Source organism: Hydra vulgaris, chromosome 09 (assembly GCF_038396675.1).
Source record: "Hydra vulgaris chromosome 09, alternate assembly HydraT2T_AEP".
Classification (NCBI taxonomy): Eukaryota; Metazoa; Cnidaria; class Hydrozoa; order Anthoathecata; family Hydridae; genus Hydra; species Hydra vulgaris.
In genome coordinates this window covers 11,089,766-11,110,000 of record NC_088928.1, presented here as the reverse complement: position 1 = coordinate 11,110,000, position 20,235 = coordinate 11,089,766, and the positions used below count along the sequence as shown (strand labels likewise).

Genomic DNA, 20,235 nt, shown 5'->3' with positions numbered 1-20,235 from the left:
GCAAACCATAGGACGTTACATAGGTGAAAATTGCATTTAAGATTAGTTGTCTATTCCACAGATCATCCAGATCATATTTTAAAAATCCGGAAAATTGTTTGGGTAAAATCTCTTGAAAAATCTGGAATATACTTTCCCTTATTTTCCTCTGAATTTTGCTTTTCGCTGAGTTGTTTCTAATTTTTTCATTATGTTAGACTTCATTGAAAACTTTTTTTTTATTACAGTTAAAAAGCCAGCAGCAGAACAAGATGATTTTAGCTCAGACTCAGTGTTCTTAAGCTAATTTTTGGCAGTCGTGTTATGGTGATTAGAGTTCTTGCTCGGAACCATAAGATCTGAGGTCCGATGCATGCAAATTGCATAAATGAGCTTTATTCAAAGAAAGAAAATGCTCTAGATTGTTTATATTAGAATACAAACAATCTAGAGCAATCCCAGTCAAATTTCACCCCTGGTCACTTCCTACTTTACTCATCCAACTTTCAACACTTCAAGTCTTCTGTCACCCAATTTTTTGCTTATTCTTTACTCTATTCTATGCTTCCTAGCAACTCCCAATTTAATAGTTGTTGCTTGCAGCCTTGTTGGGAGTGAACTAGTATTAAAAAAAAACGGCAACTTTTTCTAAACGCTCCTAAATTTTACTTTTCCTAAAGTGCTCATTAAAAAAAACAGCAATTTGCTGCCTTTAATGAGCCTTAAGTTCTTCCTTTGTGTTTCTTACTGTAAGTATGGTAAATAACCTTAACTTTGCCTTTTAACGATAACCTTTTTGAAAAAATGTTTGAAAAATTAATTTAATTAACTGATTCAAATCATACAAGTATTTGTTATTGCTTTTGGTTCTTAAACTGTAAATACTACTTTAATTATATTTTAATACTATTTAATTAGGGGAAGTGGGCGTAACCGCCCCCATAACGTTTGGAGTGATGTTATATAAAAATAAAAGCAAAATGTGTCTTTTTAACAGTTTATTTCAATAACCGCATTATTAAGCTTTAAATTGCTGCAATTGGGAAAAAAATAAAACGGTTTTTAAAAATGTTATTACACAAAAAGTACACTTGGTGAAAAAAACGGTTTTGCCTCCATTATGAGGCACAACCGCACCCTCACAAAAATCGTTGAAAGTACATTTTTCATGGTTCATTTTTTTTAAATTAAGAAATGCACAATTATATACCTACAATATATAATACTATAATAATCATCAGATAAACATAAATATAACAAGATATCGATTTATACTCTTAGCTTTATATTTTAATCAAAAACTCATTTATAAAAATTAGATAAAAACAAAACTATTTCTATTCAAGTTTTTACATGAACACATTTAAGTGTGACAATTGTATATATTGTTATTCGTAACTACCTAACTTTGATAAATATCAAAAGTATGCCGTTGTGCCTCCTGTGCGACTGTGCCCCAGAAGATAGTTTTTAGAAAGAATACAATTTCATAGCTTGCTTATTAGGTTATGTTGATATCAAAAAAGATTTTCACTTGATGAAATAACGCTGATAACACATATCTTTAACATTAAAATCTAATATTGCTTAATCCTCAAAAGAAAGGTCTAGAAAAATATGATGTAAATATAATATTTTTATTAAAATAAATTATTATGCACAACTTCTTAGAAATGCATCAGAAATGTTAACAAATGGGTGTGCCTCCATTTGGGATTATGCCCCCACTTCCCCTAAATCTTTCTATTAATGCGGCATCAAACAAAAATACCAACTGTTAAAATTGATATTAATTTGATATTAATAATACATAGTGTCTCATCTAAACAAAGCATTGCTGTTTTGAAATAATTGTTGCTTTGTTTTGACATAATTGTTTTTCATTCAACTTCCAAATGATGGAAATGGTAGATTTTTTAATATCTACATTTATCTACAAAAAAAGAAATAAAATATTAAAAAAAAGGAGCTTTAAACAATCTATAGGTATGTATGTAGTTGAAGCTGAAGATGCTAGTATTAAAAAATTTTTAAAAACAAAAAAATAATAATATTGAGAGAACTTGTATTTATTGATGTTTTTAACTTAAATAACTGTTTATCTATACATATATAACTTTAAACAGTATAACTAATCATTCAAACATTAAACAGTATAACTCATACCTGTGCTTTACCAAAAACATCTCCATTAGCAAGCGAATAGAGAAGTGAATATGCAATTTGCCCTGCGGCACCAGTCACACAAACTCTTAAAGGTTCAACCTGTAATAAGGCAATCATTAAATTTTTATAAGATAATTAATAACTAAAATAAAATACTCAAACTAAATGCAAAAACATTTGACAATATATATAAAACAACTATTTCATAAAAAAATTATTATTATTATTATTATTATTATTATTATTATTATTATATATATATATACATATATATATATATATATATATATATATATATATATAAAATATATATATATATATATATATATATATATATATATATATATATATATATATATATATATATATATATATATATATATATACACACACACACACACACACATACATACATATATATATACACACATACATACATATATATATATATATATATATATATATATATATATATATATATATATATATATATATATATATATATATATATATATATATATATATATATATATATATATGTTTGTTTGTATGTATGTATGTATGTATGTATTAAAATTAGGGAGTAAGGAAGACACCTTTCATTAGATATTATCCTCTTTCAGTTTTCAAGTTAAATTTACCTTCTCATTGTAAATTTTTATTATATTGAAGAAATTATTAATAAATAAATATATCATACATAATAATAATAAATAATAAATAACTAAAATATCATACATAGTTTCTACAAAATACCTGTTTTACATTGCCGTAATATTACAATGTTTAAATCATTTTAAATGGTTATAAATTATTATTATAATCACTTTATATGGTTATAAACTATTACAAAGTTACAAAAAGGAATCCTGATTCCTAAATCCGTCCCATATATTAATCACATATAACACTGTTTTTAGGGCAAAATGGTTACCATAGCAACCACTTTAAAAGGAAATAACATGGTTTAATTCAAAAAAGTTAAAATAGTAGGGATTAGGAAAAACTTAAAACTCATATTTCCTTTCTTTTAAAAATTACGAGTTTGGCTAGATTTTTTAGCATTTTAGACCACTGTGCAGTGGTATAGATAGCCACCAGTAAATAGCCAATCCTGGATTCCAAATGTCCACATATTTTCAAGACTTAAAAAACTCATTTTCTTAAAGAAATTTTAGCTGAGTCTTATGCATATATCATAACTTTTTTTGTTCTTTATTTTTGTACAATTTACAAATAATGTGAATTTAAACATATGTAAAACTACTTAAATTTTTATTATTTTCTACAGTATTTCTTTTTATTATAGTTCTATATTATAGTTTTAGTTTTTATTATAGATTCTTTTTCCAAAATTTCTTTTTATACCTTTTAATTTTGTTGTTACTAGTATATAAATAGAAAGAAAAAAAAATTCATTAATTTATTATTTTCTAGTTTAGTAAAAGATAGTGATAGATTAAGTGCCTATTTTTTAAAATATCACAAAACTTTGTATCCATCTAATCTTTAAAAAAATCAAGTTAATCAATCAAATATTTAACAATTTAATCAAATCAATCATTTTAGCAATATTTTAACAATATATTAGAATTTTTTCTCTAATAACTATGATATTTTATGACAGTATTTTAAATAAATAAAATTATAAATAAATGAGCTTTTAAATAACTGATCACTTAAATAAGAGGTTAAACTTTTCTTACACTGTCAACTGGGCTCACAATTGACACTGTCAACTGGGCTCACAATTGAAAATTATTCACTTAAAGTAATTTTTTGCAGCTTTTAAATGGTGGGCTTATGTCACTTCATGTGTTATGGTGACTTTAGCCTATCCCAGTATAATGGCACAAAAAAAGCACATTATCAATAAAAACAGCAACGCTTAGATACAAAAAACATAAATTTTTAAAAAGTAGGTTTTAAAAAAATTCTTTGACAAAGTTTATACTAAAAAAATAAAAAATTTAAGTCATTAAGGTATAATTTTGTTTGAATTTTTGCAATACACCTATGATAGTTATATGATTCCACAAGAAAGTTAAATTTAAATTAATTTTTTTGCATAAGTCTTACAATATTTTTTTCTGTAGATATAAATAATGGTTAGCCATTATGCTTTTTGAGATAATTGAGTAAATAAACCATTTTTAAAATTTTTAATGCATTATGATGTAGTTGTTCTAAAATACAGATAACAGGCTTTCTACTTCCATGATTTGTTTTATAACTTCTAGACACAAACTAAGAACTAAAATAATTTCACAATTATACTGATTTAATAGTACAACTAATACATAATTCTAATTTTTATCATTATAACACACAAACTACCCTAATACTAACCAATAATCATTAAAATTATTTCATAAAAGTTTTTTTTTCTGCACTTAGTGACATTAGCCTGGGCCTAAGTCACTTCATTTTTTTGGTGGATGTGTAGTAAGTCTGTAAAAAGTCTTATACAAAACAAATATTGTTGAAAACCATACCCTAATTAAATCCTAACCCTAATAAATAAACTTTATTGTTAGGTTCAGGGTTAGAGCATGGTTTTAAATAAAATGTTTTGTGTAAAACATGACTTGTTTTATATGGACTTACTGAAGGAGGTGTCTAAAATGCCCATCCATTTTTTTGAGCCTCAGTAACAAAAAAATCATAAAACTTTGAGCTTCCATTACAATGTTCATACAAAAGCCCTATTTATATGAATTTCACAAAGAATTATAAATGATTAGTAAGTTAGAAAAAATAATATTTTCCCCAAGATTTGTCACAAAAAGTTAACCAGCAAGTCATAGGGTACTTAATACAAACCATTTTGAAATAAAAAATTCAGCTTGGGATAAAGTCACCACTAGGAACAAAGTTTAAAGTACATTACTCATTTGGCTGCACTTGGAATACACTTTTTAAATATAGAACTCAAATTTAAATAAACTCAAACTTAATCAGAAAAGTTCACCAAAAAGCTAAAATAATTGGTTTTTCATAGAGAACCATTTACAAGCAAAAAATATGTATCAAATAGACGGGAAAAACGCCATTTTATTAAAATGAACAAAGTCATAAAAAAACTTGACATTACTAATTGGCCTCACCAAAAATATTAGGTAAATCTATCAGAGGTCATTATCTAAAATTGAGGAAACAATTAGTTTAAAACATTACCAAGACAATATTGTCAATGAACCGTATAGTTGAAAATGAGAATTAATGAGATAATGTGTGCAACAACATACAACGTTGGCATAATACAAATAAAAGTGACATGATTATTATCGGCATTTACAACAAAATTGCGTGTAGTTGTCAAAATAAGTACAAATATAAAGGTAAAAAAAAATTCAGAAACTTTTGATTTTCTTTATTAAAATTAAATATACATGTTATAAAAATAACTAAAGACTCACCATGATTTTGATTAGTATGCTGCGAAAACTATAAATAGTCCCTATTCACTTATAATACCCGGGGTGCAATGGAAATTTTAAATTAAAATATAAAGGGCGTCCCCTTGAGACTGAAAGTATGTATTTTACAGAATAAAATATATTTAAAAAAAGTGCACATTCATAATAGATCATCATTCATAGTTATTATAAATGGTCACATTATTCATTCGGCAAAATATTTACTTTCAGCCTTAAGAAAACGCCTATTACTTTTAGGGTTGAGCTTTTTCGGTAAAAACGTTAAAAACAGTAAAAGCACACAAGAAAAAATCAAAATGTATCATACGTATGATAGTATAGTATACTGTAACTTACACTGGGTTGCACTAATTAGGGTTAAGCTTTCCACATAAGATAAGGTTAAAAATTATAAAAACAAAAACGCTGCAGCGTTTTTGCTTTTATCATTCCTCTATATCTGATAGTTGCACTATCAGCGCGCTGATTAGTGTAACTAGAGGCGAATAAAATGAAGGAAAGGGAGGGGGGGGGGGAGAGCAGTGTGTAAAAAAAATGAGGGGGGTGAATCCTCAAAAAGTAATTAATTAGTTCCTTATAAAAAATAAGGCTCCCCAAAACTATAATTCACCCGACTGAATTGAGTTAAATATTCGCCTACCCGACTATGTTCGTCAAGCCCCCCCCCCCATTTTTTTCACACACTGCCTCCCCACCCCCTCCCCTACCTTCCTTTTCCTTCATTTTAATCTTAAGCCAAATTCTAAAGATCTTTTATACTAAATAATAACTCACAACTTGAGAGTTGCTATAAATTATTGGATAGGATATCCAATATAGTTGTGGGATATAAAGTATAGTTTAGTGACTATAAATTATAGTGTAACTATTTATGAATTTATAGCTTTCGTAATGTGAATTGTTTAGACTCAAGAATTCACATTATGAAGGGTATAAATACATTATAATTTATAGTGTTACAACTTATAGCATAAATCGTTTTTATGCTATAAGAGCACTTATCGTAGCACAATTGCACATTGATTTAATATTCTCGTATTTTCCGAAATAGAATTGCAATATTTTTGTATATACACACTTCGCATGCAAAAATTTTATAGAATTAATAGAATACAATTGCAAATAAAAAACAGCAAATACGGAAAATATCTAAGATAGCCTAAGGGTCTGACTAATGACTTATATTGCATTCAAAAGACCGTCCAAGAAACGCTTTTTTAACGTGTTTCAAAAAGGAAACTTTTTCGTCATTTTAAACCGCTTTTTGAACGTTTTCTAAACGTTTTTATGTGTAAGTTTTTTTTTTGAACGTTTTCTAAGCGTACTTATGTTACGTTTTTAGTGCCCACTGGGACAGGCGGGATGCTAAGAAGAAAGGAAAAAAAAAATCAAGACGGTAAATTTGTTCAATCCGCAGTAAGGGCACCGCTTAATCTTAGCTTTACTTGTCTATCAAGTCGCTGTCGAAAAGCAAAGAATCGTTTTTGTCAGAGTTTTGATGAGGAAGATACAAGAAGAATTTTTTCAAATTTTTGGGAAAAATGGACTGAGGAATGAGACGGACATATATCGCCACTCTCGTAGAATCAATGCAGCCGAAGCATAAGACAGCGGCAACAACACGACGTAACTCAACACTAATGTGTTTCTTGAAATAAGGTGATAAGAGATTCCAGGCTTGCAAAACAATGTTTCTGTCAACATTAGGAATGCTCGAGTGGTAAGTTCGGGAATGGGTACAGTTGAGTCTAGATGGCAGTGGCAGGCATTAGATTGTTGGTGCAACACCCGTACCGAAACGAAAATGACGCAATATCTCTGCTAATGATAAGATAAAGGAATTTCTGGTTTCATTTTGAAAATGTTTACCAACTTTTCAAAAATGTAGCCAGTAAAATGTAATGTGATGGTTGCTACTATCAAAACCGGAATGCAGTGGTATCGAATGCCTTGTTAACTATGAGCACAACTTGTCGGTAGAGCAACATTACTTAGAAAAAGGGCGCACCCAGATGAAAGTAGATTCACTACACAGTACAATTGTACATTGTTTGAGAAATAAGGAAATTTTTTTGCCAACTAACTATGTTGGTGTTTGTCGAGAATCGTGTGTGAAAAAACCGGAAGGGGGAAAATATCTGAAACACGACTTCTTCAAGTCATTTGCACAGGTTTCTTACTCTAAATTATTCGGACCTGGTTACAAAACTGATGATCTAGTAGTAACAGATTTAAGATGCATCTTATACAAAACCGAAGGACTTATTATGTATAAACTGCTTTATTCGGACCAATGGAAGCCGATGCCGAAGAGACCAGCGCGTGGTCCATTCTTAGCAATTAGACTTTATTCACAGCCGCTTAAACATTCGAAAATGAAATTTAATCATCTCCAGGAACTCAAGAAGGTTCTACCAGCCTATTGCTGGGAGTTCTAAGACAATCTTGCTCATGTTTAATTGATTTTGGATTATTATTGCGAAAGTCATTGACTGCAGATTTCTGTTGTCACGTTTTGAATAATTTTTTATCATAAAATTGACGATAAAATGTTAAAGAGGTATTTAACATTAAAAATTTATTGACCATTCAAATTATAGTGATAACAAACAATTTGACTGAACATTTTTTTGAACAAGCTGGTTATAGTGTTGTATTGAATATTACACACTGGGCGAAGATTGTATTGGACATGCAGATTACTGTTACTTAATTGACAGTAGGCTAATGTTGATTTATTTTCATAATAATTGTTGCCTACTGTCAAAGAAAGAAAAAACTACCGGTTTCTCAAAATTGTACATACTCTTTATATACCTACATTCTAACTCTTAAACATTCCAGGTTTTTTACGAAAGATCTATTAAAGTACTTATTTACCAAGAACTTTCTTAAAGTTTATAGCTAAATAAATTTTCTTGAACTTAATAATTGAAAGAATAAATAATTGAATAAATGCTTCTCTATATATATTAGGGTGTCTCAGAAATTTTTTTTTTCAAAAATCAAAATGTGGAAAATTTCAATCGTTATTTTTATGTATTAGTAGCTTATAGTGAAAATTTAAGCCTCCCAAATCAATTCTAAGGTAAAGAAGGTGGTTTTAGAGTTTTGCAGACATTATTGTATAGCATGCGCATACATTGGATGGGGTAAGGGGTTGTTAGATGTAAATTTTTAGGTGCATTTGACTTTCTTTTTTTTGTTACTAAAAATGAGCATGATATGTGTTTGCTATTCTAAATTGCCTATTTTTTAAAAACAACCCCTCCCCCTAACAATTTACACACTACAGGTCTATATAATAATGTTTAGTAGTTACCTGAAAAGTATCCTGAAGTCTATCCTTATTATGTGTCCTTTCAATAAAGTCTTGGATCAACTTTATGTGACATTCTGCCAGATTATTTACCACTACAAGCTGATTTGCACAAGCAGAACTTGACAAATGATTTAGAGGCTCTCTCACTTTTGCAAGCAGCTATGCCTTTCTCTCTTCACAACAAAAGTTCTTCCTTAGTGATTTTTTAGGAGAAAAAACAGAAGATAACTTTGCTCAGTGACAAAACTATCAAGTGATGATATTGAAACAATGACTGGCTGGATTCCAGGTTTCTCAAGCACCATATATTCTTTTTCTGGAACGGCAATATACAGCAAGTTATAAGGATATTATTCTTAACGTCGGTATCGAGATCCCTGTCAGCAAAAGACAAAACTACAAGCTAGGGAGCTAAATACCAAGTGTGTTGTAAAAAGCTTTTATTGAGAACTTTTCCACGCTCGGAATAGGCTTTGTAATCATCTGACATTTGGAGCTGGTAAACTTAAGAGCTCTTTGATCATTTAAAGGAGCTCGAGTTGCCATAGGACTCTTCAGAAAGAATAGACCATGGAAAAACACAATGTAATTTATAGCAGTGTTTATGTTCTTGAGAGTAGCAGGATTTACTGTTTTTGAATCATTCGGATTATAGTTCTGTGTTATCTGCAGGACAAGAAGGTAAAGACAATCACTCATAAAACTGGCCTCATGGTGAGCTCTCGGCTGCTTAAAGAAGAAATTAGGTATATCTGCACCCAAGAAGTAAACCAGTAGCTGGCAAAGATACTTGTAGTCTTCTCTTTGGGAAGTGTTTCTCTGAAGTGCTGTGGTGCAAAATTCTTTAGTTTCAACTGCAAGTTGGTGCAAAAGAGTACCTGGTCTAAATGCATTCTGAGACCATTCAAATTTGACAGTCCTTTCCAGTTTATTAACTTCTTTATGTATTTGCGGCCATAGCTTCTAAAGTAAAACATAGAGGACTTTTTGTTGTACCAAAAACAAGTTCCATGACATTAGACACAAGTCTCTCATATATGTGATGTCTACACATTAGCCAGAGAACAGGCCTCCCCAAAACATGAACAATAATATTCCTTATAGCTCTATCTTTCTATCTTTTGTTGCTTGCTGGTGCACCAGGACATACCCCAATCATTTGATCTGATAGCTCATAGTATTTGAGGATACTTTGAATGGCTATATTCAAAGTATCCTCGAAAGCCTGACAAATAAAACTGTCTACGCAATCTTGCAGCCAGTCTCAAATCTTTAGCTGGCTTTAGTATTGTGTTGTGGTATTTTTTTCCTGAAGCCCTTGTCTGAAAATATAGCTAACAATACAGTTTATAAATTTATATATATTTATAAATTTATAGTTCAAAATATAGCTTACAGTACAGTAGTTTGTGTCGTAACAGCAAATAATACTTTTAATAAAAGCGCTTTTTTTTTGCCAAGCAAAGTAAAATGCGTATCATACATAGCAAACTAGTGTCGTTTTTTTATCATAATTATCTACACTTAACAAATTATTGGAAAAAAGACTCTTAACAATTGAAAAATAGACTTTAATGAAATGAAAACTTACCTATTATGTAAAACTTTCTTATGTCCGCGCGCAATATTTTTATTAGGAGAATTAACAAATCTTTTTTTTTTTTAACGTCTTATTAAAATTAATAATTATATTATTTTTAATTTTTTAATGATTTTTGTCATGTATTGTAAATAAAAACATGTACAAAATTAAAAAATAATTATATATATAATTTTAATAAAATATTTACATAAAAAAATTAATAAAAATTAATAAAAATTTTTTTTGACCCTTATATATATATATATATATATATATATATATATATATATATATAAATTTAAATAAAAATCTTTAAATAATTTTTTTTAAAATTGTCCCATTTAATATGAAGTGCTTCTTTTATTTTTAATTTGGTAATGGTACTCTTGAAAGGAGTAATTGTTATTTTTGATATTTGGAGAATTTTAAACCACAACTTTTTTTTTGTCATGTCCTTTTTATTCATAATAAATTACATAAATAAATAATAATATAAATACTTGTTTAATAATCTATAATAAAAAAAAAAGAAAAATGATGTTAATGTTAATGATGTTAAATGAACAAACGTGGGTTAGTAATTGCTCATCCTCCTTTTTTATAAACATTATGTGGATGACATAATAGCAATTTTTAATTCAGAGTTTGAAGCGCAAGAATTCTTTAAACATCTCAATAGACAACACAAAAACTTAAGATTTACTATGGAAAAAGAAAAAGACAACCAAATTCCATTTTTGGATGTTCTTATTAATAAGTCTAATTCACTCTCTACATCAGTTTATCACAAAAAAACATACACGGGTCTTTTACAAAATTTCTTTAGTTTTGTCCCTTCAAGTTACAAAGCTGGTCTTATACGTTGCTTGATTGATCGAACATATAAAATTAACAACACGTGGTTTGGATTTGATAAGGATATAAAAAATCTTTCTTTAGTTTTAAAAAATAATCAATTTCCGCAAAAAGTTATTGACACTGAAATTAAATTACATGTTGAAAAGAAAATTAATCCACCTGTTATAAATACTGTTGATAATACTAATATACAGGCCCGGTTCTAACAGTTTTCTATGTGTAGGCGAGATGCAAATTTGCCGCCGCAAAAATTAAAAATGCAATAATTTCCAATTTGAAGGAAAATAGAAAAACACTGAAAATCAAACTTTAATATATTTTTATTTTATTACGAAAAATTACACAAAAACAAAGTAAATAAAAAAACTGAATTTATACAAAAATAAAAAACAAAACAAATTCCATTCATGAAAAAATAAAAAACAAATCGTAATTAAAAGTGAATTTTCCTAGCTTTTAATTCTGCGAAATCTTTAACCAAATCTTCTATGTCCAAATGATCAGCAATTTCTTTCTCGATGGAAATCGTAGCTAGACCAACTAAACGATCTTGACACATTTGTGATCTGAAATAGGATTTTATTATTTTCAGCTTTGAAAAGCTTCTTTCAGCACTAGCAACTGTGACTGGTAACGTTAGTAGTATGCGAAGAGCTATCGAAAGGTTTGGGAACACTTCGACAACATTAGATGTGTAAATACATTTTAATACACTTTTTGGATCGCTATTGGAAGTATCAAGTTGTCTCCCAATAGCTTTAATTTCATACCAAAGTTCGACCCCGTTGATATCAGATTGGCCGTTAGACATAAGCGCTAACTGCAAGTCCTTACAGTGTTTCAATAACTCATCATCCGTAAAGTGTTTGCTGCCGATATTGTAAAGAAACCCAAATAACTCGTTATATTCCGATAATTGCGTAAATCTTTCATTTATTGCTTGAATTGCGATGTCCAATATTCGATTGAAAAAAGATACTCTGAAGTTTTGTTCTGGTGATACTATCGGTTCATCACGACCTTCGTATAGGAATTGTCTACTCTTTCTGCGTACGCGTACGGGATCATGCACATCAAATCCTTCAAAAATTTCTAGTTCAACTGCCAATTTTTTTGCATTTTCAACCATTGCGGCAAATGCTTCATCACAGCGATAATCGCATAGGAAAGATTTGGTAGCGTTTAAATGCTCTAGAGCAAGCGACAAGTCTAAAGCCTGTGATTGGAGCATTTTGCTGACAATATTAATTTGGAATAAAATGTAATACCACAATACCAAGGAGCAAACAAATTTGAAATTTGAAATATTTCTGGCTATTCCCTTAGCCTCTGCGCGACTCTTGACTTGTGGTGCAGTAGTTAATGTATTGTCTTCTGCGATTTCAATTAGTGCATCGTAAACTCCACTAATCTGAAATCGAAGTGCCCGTACGGCATCGACCCTGCTTTCCCAACGAGTGGCACTTAACGGTTTTATAGTCAGATCGCTTTTTTTTTTTTTTGGGAAAACGCAAAATAAATTAAGAAAATGCCGCTCTAGAAAAGTGCCGCCGTCGGCTGTCGCCGACGTCGCCTACGCTTAAAACCGGGCCTGCTAATATAAGATATTTTAAGATAATTTATTGGATTTTACTCAAACTTCACTAAAACTAAAATTGATAAAATTATTAAAAAGTATTGTAAAAATGTAATAATCAAGTTTATATTCACAACCGATAAATTAAAAAACAATTTTTGCATAAAAGATCCACTTCCTAAGATGCTTAAATCTAAGGTTGTCTACAAATTTTCTTGTGCTGGGTGTAACGCCAGTTATATTGGAGAAACCTCCAGACATTTGACAACACGGATAAATGAGCACTTTACGAGTGACAAGCAATCGCATATTTTTAAACATTTAAATTTATCCATTAATTGTAAAACACCAACTAATTATGATTGCTTTCAGATTTTAGATACTGCCTCTACCATTAACAAATTAAAAATAAAAGAAGCACTTCATATTAAATGGAAAAATCTTTCTTTAAATAAACAAACATCTCATTATATTATAAATTGATCTATCTAACTTACTATATTATTATTATTATTAATATTTTAATATTAGGAAGTATATTTTGTCATATATTTTATATATATATATATATATATATATATATATATATATATATATATATATATATATATATATATATATATATATATATATATATATATATATATATATTAAAACTAGTACAACTAAATATTTATTAAAAAAAAATCCTAAAACTTATTTTTATGAAGAAGTATATTAAATTTTGTTTTTAAATTGGTGCTTTTTTTTTTGTTATTTGTTTTTTGCACGCTTTATTGAATACTTACAACACTGCCGTGAACACAGTGTAAATTATGGTACATCAATTTTTTCGTGGGTTCACCGTTTTTACCGTAAAAGCTTAACTCTAATTGTGTTAATATGATATTATTAGTGTTGTTTTTGACTTCGACTAAATCGACTAAAAATCAACAAGTCGAAAGTTGAAATTAGTTGAATAAAAATGCTTTATTATTTTTGTTACAATTTATTTCGGAAAATAAATTTATTACCCGACATTTTTACTAAATTGACTTTCAGTCGGCTTAGAAAATTTCAAAAATGTATAAGTTGATTTTAGTCGACTTTAGAAAATATATTAGTCAATTTAGTCAACATCCGAATTATTTAAAAGTTGTAATAACATTAGATATTTTAAATCTTTCGAGCGATTTGATAAACACTTTGTATAAATACGGTAAAAAATATATTTTAAGTATCTAATCATTTTTCTTTTTAACTTAAGCGAATTGTCAGTGGCTAGTAAATAACTTTGATTGATAAGATTGAATGATTTTGAAAGAATTGAATAAAATGATAATCTTCTTACATAAAAAACATAAATAAAAGCATAGTTAAAGTAAAATTAAAAAACTTGTTGCTCAAATTATAAGTAAAATTAAAAAACTTGTTGCTCAAAATATAACTTTTAGTCAAAAAATACCTAGAACTTTATAAAAATAAAACAAAATGTTTTATTATCATAGTTAACTGAGACAAATTTTTAAAAAAATAACAAGTTAAAATAAACAAAGAATTTTGATAACAAATTTGCAAATATTTGCTTTTGTTTACTGGTATAATTATTATACCAATCAAAAAAAGTGTTTTTAATTTTGAAAAAGTATTTAACCTTCTATATAGGAGAAGACGAGGGCATGATGGTTTCTTGTCAAAAAGACAAGAGAAGACGGGGGCAAGATTGCTATTTTTATAATAACTCATCAAAAAGAAAAGTTGGTAGAAACGAAACTGTATATATGGCTCTGATTTTAAAATACCAATCGGTTTTTTTTAATATGCAAAGCTGAAATGCTGAGTCCCAAGGCTGACTTATTCTCAGTTTTTGATTTTAATAAATCAATATTGTTTATCTTGTTGGGTTTAGCATTGCACACATTGCAGGATTGAGTGGATTTTGTCTTTGTAAGTGCCACAGTTAGCCTTAACTAAATTTAGGTTTTCTGAATTGTGTCCAAATTAATTTCAACGTTTTCTGAAAGAGTATAGTTTACTGATCACTATGTATATAGTCCACCAAATCAGAAAATTCCTATTAAGTAATTATAGCAATTTAAAGATTTTTTCGCGCCATTTATTTTGCGCCTTTTTTTGCAAGTGTATTGCGCCATTTTTTGGTCCGCTATGTTTTCATTCAAAATTTTATTGTAAAAGTTACAGATAAATAATTAGAAATGAATAATACAGAAGGCATTGTGTTTTATTACATAGTTTAAGAGTGGATAATTACATAATCAGAATGTTTTAAATCATCAAAATATTTACAAATATTTCTTCTTGAATTGAATCACTAAAAAATATCAACATTTAGATCAACATGTTCAAGAGAAACAAGATGTTTTCCATTATGAGAACTTAATGCCCTTACTAAATTATGTCCATAATTACAATTATTTGCGGACACCTTGTACCGGTTCCACGATATGAAATTTTGGTGTTAAAGTAATACCATGTTCCAACATCAAATTTTTATAGCAGGCTTTTAAATTTTCGATATTATTAATTTTCATCAAGTCCGGATCCCAAGCAAGACTCAACAACTAAGTTTAACAACCTTAAGTATTCTCCAAAAGACTTTAGTTTAATTGGCAGCTTACCATTAAAGACTTCCCACTTTTTAAGATTTTTTCGAGAACAATTTCAATTAAATTCTCCACTATGCTGACCAGTCTTAATAATTTGCAACTGTTCGTAAATCTTCTTCATATTCATTTCCGACCAAATCTGCTCCATATCCATTACATGGTTGACAGTTCCCTCCATTATATGAAGCTCCAGTAAAAAAAGTGTATATGCTAGAAATTCAGAGGGGTTTCCATGTACAAATACAGGGTTTATACAATTCTTAAAATGTTGTGCACACTTAGGTTTTGAACCAGATTCTTTGAATTTCGTATAGTTGTTTTGACAGCCCTCGAAAGTTCTGTATGGAGCATTTATCCAAGTTTCTCTTCTATCCCACTCACATACATAACAGGGATGAATTGAACTGCTACTTGGAGATATACCTGTCAGAATTTGACTAAGTTTTATGTCGCATACCCCAATGTGCACAACTTTTTCAAGAGTTAATTTTTCAAATAATATTTTAATGTTCAAATATCTTTCTAGGATTTCTGGAGCTACCAGAAGAAGAAATGAAGCATTTACTGACGAATCTTTAAATTTTTTTTTTTGACCATTTTTATTTAAAGACCTGCAAGCTGTTACCGGTTTTGTTTTAAGGTAATCTATTTCAACTTTGCCATAATTTTCAAAAATTTCATTGAGATTAACTATATTTAAACAAAGTTTGATAAAACCACTTCCCCCGTCAACAGCAACTTTTAGCAACTGATTCTTAGAATCAATACATTTAAGATCCAGGAGTAGTTTAACAAAAAGAGTAACATCATTGCAGTACGCTTCTGTAATGTTTGTATATTCCAAAGTTTTATCTTTGTTTTTAAATTCAAATAAAATATTTTCTTCGGTAAATAATGGGAGAAGATAACTGTCCAAATCAGAGACACAGTCTTTCAGTCCAGGTTCTACAGCGTTTCTTCTTTTTTCAACAACTCTGTAGTTATTAATTTTTTTATATAATAAGTTTTACTCCAAATATTGCATCATTTTATTGTGCAGAATTATATTTGTATTAGTATTGCGATTTTACCTTATCATATTAGCAAGTTTTATCACTTGATGGTTACTTAAGGAAAGAGAATTCTAAATATAAAAAAGATTACTTAAGGAAAGAGAATTCTGAATATAAAGTGAGTAAAATTGGTTGTTTTTGGAGTATTCTCAGATCCAATAGATAGTTTTAGTTTACTACCTCCTGACTTCAATGAAATGGTGTTACCACTTTCACTACATAGCTTTTCTTTAATAACGTGAGAAGCCATTTGTTGCTTGACATCTAAATAAGTTACAAAGCTATGGAGACTGAATGAAAAAGGTTTCGACAACTTTACATTGTTAAAAAGGTTATAGGTTCAAAAGCTTACAAAGGTTTTTTTAAATTAAAACTATCATTTTTGATTTATTATTCTTAACATTTCTATCACTTATCTCTCTATTAGTAACGCAAATTAATACGGTTTTTCTAATATTTTGATATCCGGATGCAGCTGATATGTTATATCTGAAAAAAAAATTACATTTATGAACTTGTTTTCTATAGAACAAGGTATACAACCTTTCACAGTCAAATAATCAAAGTTATAAAAACGTTTTCTACCAAAGCGCTGTTGCATTGCATTTATGATGCAATCCTCTTTTACCTTTAGTCAAACAAAACTACACCGCGGACTAATAGCTGCCGTTTTAAAACTCTTTATACCAGATTTTTTCTTGGGTATCCTTCCCTGAGTTCTTGCAAATTTGCATATTTCACAGCTGCAAGTTTTTAGTTTCATGAAATTATATAAAAAATTATAATGTTGTATTCCTTTACAACAGATATACAAATAAAATAACATTTTACCCATTCGTGTTTTAGCCGGGATAGTCATCTTTGACCAGTCAATGTCAAAATTAATTTTCTGCCTGAGATCAGCAACGCTTGTTCTTTTAACTATACCCCTACACCTTAAAAAAATAAAGATATGCTAGTACCAAGCAAAATGAGATTTGATTTATTTATCAAGTCTTATTTCTTTGAGTTCAACAAGGTATCCAATTTTTCAGTTATGTGAATGGTTTTATTTTTATAACATATATAATTTTTATATATATTTATTTAGTTAAAAATCATTAAGTATACCATCCTTGGACACAATCCATTAGGGTATCGATCATCAGCAATGTTATAATCCGAAAAGCAGCTCTGAAATTTAGAAATTATATGGCTTTGGCTGTTTATTTTCTTATGACATTTGCGACCACAAAAAAGACATGCTTTTTCTCTGTTCTTTTGATGATCTAAAATAGTCTGAGGAAGTGATTTACCAATTCTTAACATTTTTTTAAACAAAATTTGTTCTATGATTGTCTTTTGCAATTAAATTTATGTCAGAAAAAATGGCAGATTAAAGATGGTAGTAAAAGACAGAAAAGTCGCGAAAAAATCTTAAAAATGCCATAATTACTTTATAGAAGTTTTCTGATTTGGTGGACTATATACATAGTGATCAGTAAAATAAACTCTTTCAGAAAACGTTGAAATTAATTTGGACACAATTCAGAAAACCTAAATTTAGTTAAGGCTAACCGTGGTGCGTTAACTACTTTATTATCAAACATAGTAAGATCAACTCTATAGCTGATATTAAAGGTCACCTTTCTTCCTGCAATATCAAAAACTTTGCAAAACTTCTTTAAGGTATTTATTTGATTTTTTAGATCTGATTCTTCTTCTCTGGATAAAATTGGACTCTCTTTTTTATATTGTAGATGAAGAGGTCTACAAAAGTGACAACTTGAAGGATTTCCATTCTTCCAAATTTCACCATCTTCTACTTTGAGCAATAGAGGCACAAAAGCTGTACTAAAAAAATTTTCTTCACTTTTAAGTTCTATACTTGTGTTGCTTGTCTCTTATTTCTGTTTAAAAATACTTTGGCTTGATGCTCCATCAAAACCAATCTTTCCATATAAAACTCCAAATATTTCGTTACCTTGGCCACAATTAGGCATATCAATCATTTCAGTTATTCTACTCACAGTGTGATCTAACATGCTTAGAAGAGTACACTTTGTAGAAATTTCAGAAAAGTGTATATTCTCAGGATAGCATTTCAATTTTTCCTCGAAAATATCGTGCAAGGTAGGATAAATATGTGCATTGTGTACAAGAGCTGAGTTTTTGATCATTTGATATTGTTTATTGTTGAGATCAGTGTTCATTTTTAATGCAAAAGCTTCCTCTACACTCATATTAATTGGAAAGGTTTTAAAACATTAGAAATATTGTTTTTTTAAACAGAGGCTTTTTTTTTCTCCAACAGCATTTGCACTTTTTGCAGAAGTTAAAAATAGAGCCTCATGATGTTCAGTGGCTAGTTCTTTTATTTATTTATTTTTGCTCTGCTCTCGAAGAACACTTCATTGTTTATGGGGCCTTCCAGAACCGAAATGGCTATTTTTATTGTTCATAAGAATTTTTTGAAGCCAACGATTTTCTTTTTGTATAAATGTATCATAATTTCGTCCACATTGTTTTGGTTTTTTCTTCACTTTTGAAATAAATATGACTAAAGCAACCTTTACTTTAAGTTTTCTTTGCGAATTTCTTCAGTATTTTTTATTTCATTAAGTAAATCCTTCCATAATCTTACTTTATCCACTCCTAATTCACGTATATTTGGGATAAGATCTAATCTTTTCATTGTTATTGTTTTTAAGAACCATCAATGTAATAAAACTAATATATCAGAAACATTTAAAATTACATTATATATTTTTTTACTTTACACTGTTTAAAATTTTGATTTGTTTTGGCTTTAACAATTGTCACATTGTTACATCCTGTAAAAACACTATATTATTAAGTTAACTTTATATTACAGGAAATAATAAAGTTGTTCAGTGAAGCTTTTTCAAACGTGTTGTACTCATCGAATATTAAATCGTTCTTTAAAATTGCCAATAAATATTTTAACAAACTTTTGAATAGTATATAATGACAAAAGTACGTTTTTTAAAACTATATTTAATATTTATGATTTAAAAACTATATTAGAGCAAGTAATACAAGTAAAAAATTAAAGCTTAAGTTTCCCGCCATTTTCATTTGTTTGATTAAAACAAAATACTTTCAAAAATGGCGGAAAACAAGGCCTTGTAGTGTTTAACAACATTTGTATTTCTTTAATAACTTCCAATAACGCAGGAGACCGCAGTAATCCCTTTATATTTTAAAAGTAGAAATGTTAATTAACTAGAATATATATATATATATATATATATATATATATATATATATATATATATATATATATATATATATATATGTATATATATATATATGTATATATATATATATGTATATATATATATATTATGGAATTCGGTGGAACATTTTTTTAGCTGATATATAAACCAAAAAAATACAATTACTCGCTGCGTTTTTTTTCAAAAAGTCTTTAAATTTAAACAAAAAAATCAGACCTTTTTTTTCTTTTTAGTAAATTTAAAATATATAGAGCCAAAAGATTATCTTCAAAATAAATATACACTTTTATTTAAATTAAAAGTACTCTATTTTAGTTAAATCAATTATTTTAGAAAAATAAGATTTAATAATAATCTCACATTTTTCAGATTTCTTTGAAAATAATAACACATTTTTTCACTTCTTTTTACTATA

The 20,235-nt window shown here is 28.4% G+C and overlaps 2 protein-coding genes across 2 annotated transcripts in view; both read right to left on the bottom strand.

Annotated features, from left to right (window-relative positions):
- The window catches only part of LOC100208718 (malate dehydrogenase, cytoplasmic), a 9,086-nt gene extending 3,393 nt beyond the window's left edge, over positions 1 to 5,693 (bottom strand). Inside the window, exons 1-2 of the mRNA XM_065804713.1 lie at positions 5,565 to 5,693; positions 2,146 to 2,244 (exon numbers count right to left, since the gene is read on the bottom strand). Coding sequence (XP_065660785.1) covers positions 2,146 to 2,244; positions 5,565 to 5,567 — 102 coding nt within the window. The 5' untranslated portion in view covers positions 5,568 to 5,693. The remainder of the gene's footprint in view (positions 1 to 2,145; positions 2,245 to 5,564) is intronic.
- Positions 5,694 to 11,780: 6,087 nt separating this feature from the next.
- LOC136085266 (uncharacterized) lies at positions 11,781 to 12,578 on the bottom strand. Its single transcript, XM_065806558.1, has one exon. It carries the CDS (start codon positions 12,576 to 12,578, stop codon positions 11,781 to 11,783), a length of 798 nt encoding a protein of 265 aa, XP_065662630.1.
- Positions 12,579 to 20,235: the final 7,657 nt, after the last annotated feature.

What these genes read in the sequence shown, in the direction of transcription:
- LOC136085266 (XM_065806558.1), bottom strand. Translation starts at nt 12,578, where the DNA reads ATGCTCCAATCACAGGCTTTAGACTTGTCGCTTGCTCTAGAGCATTTA.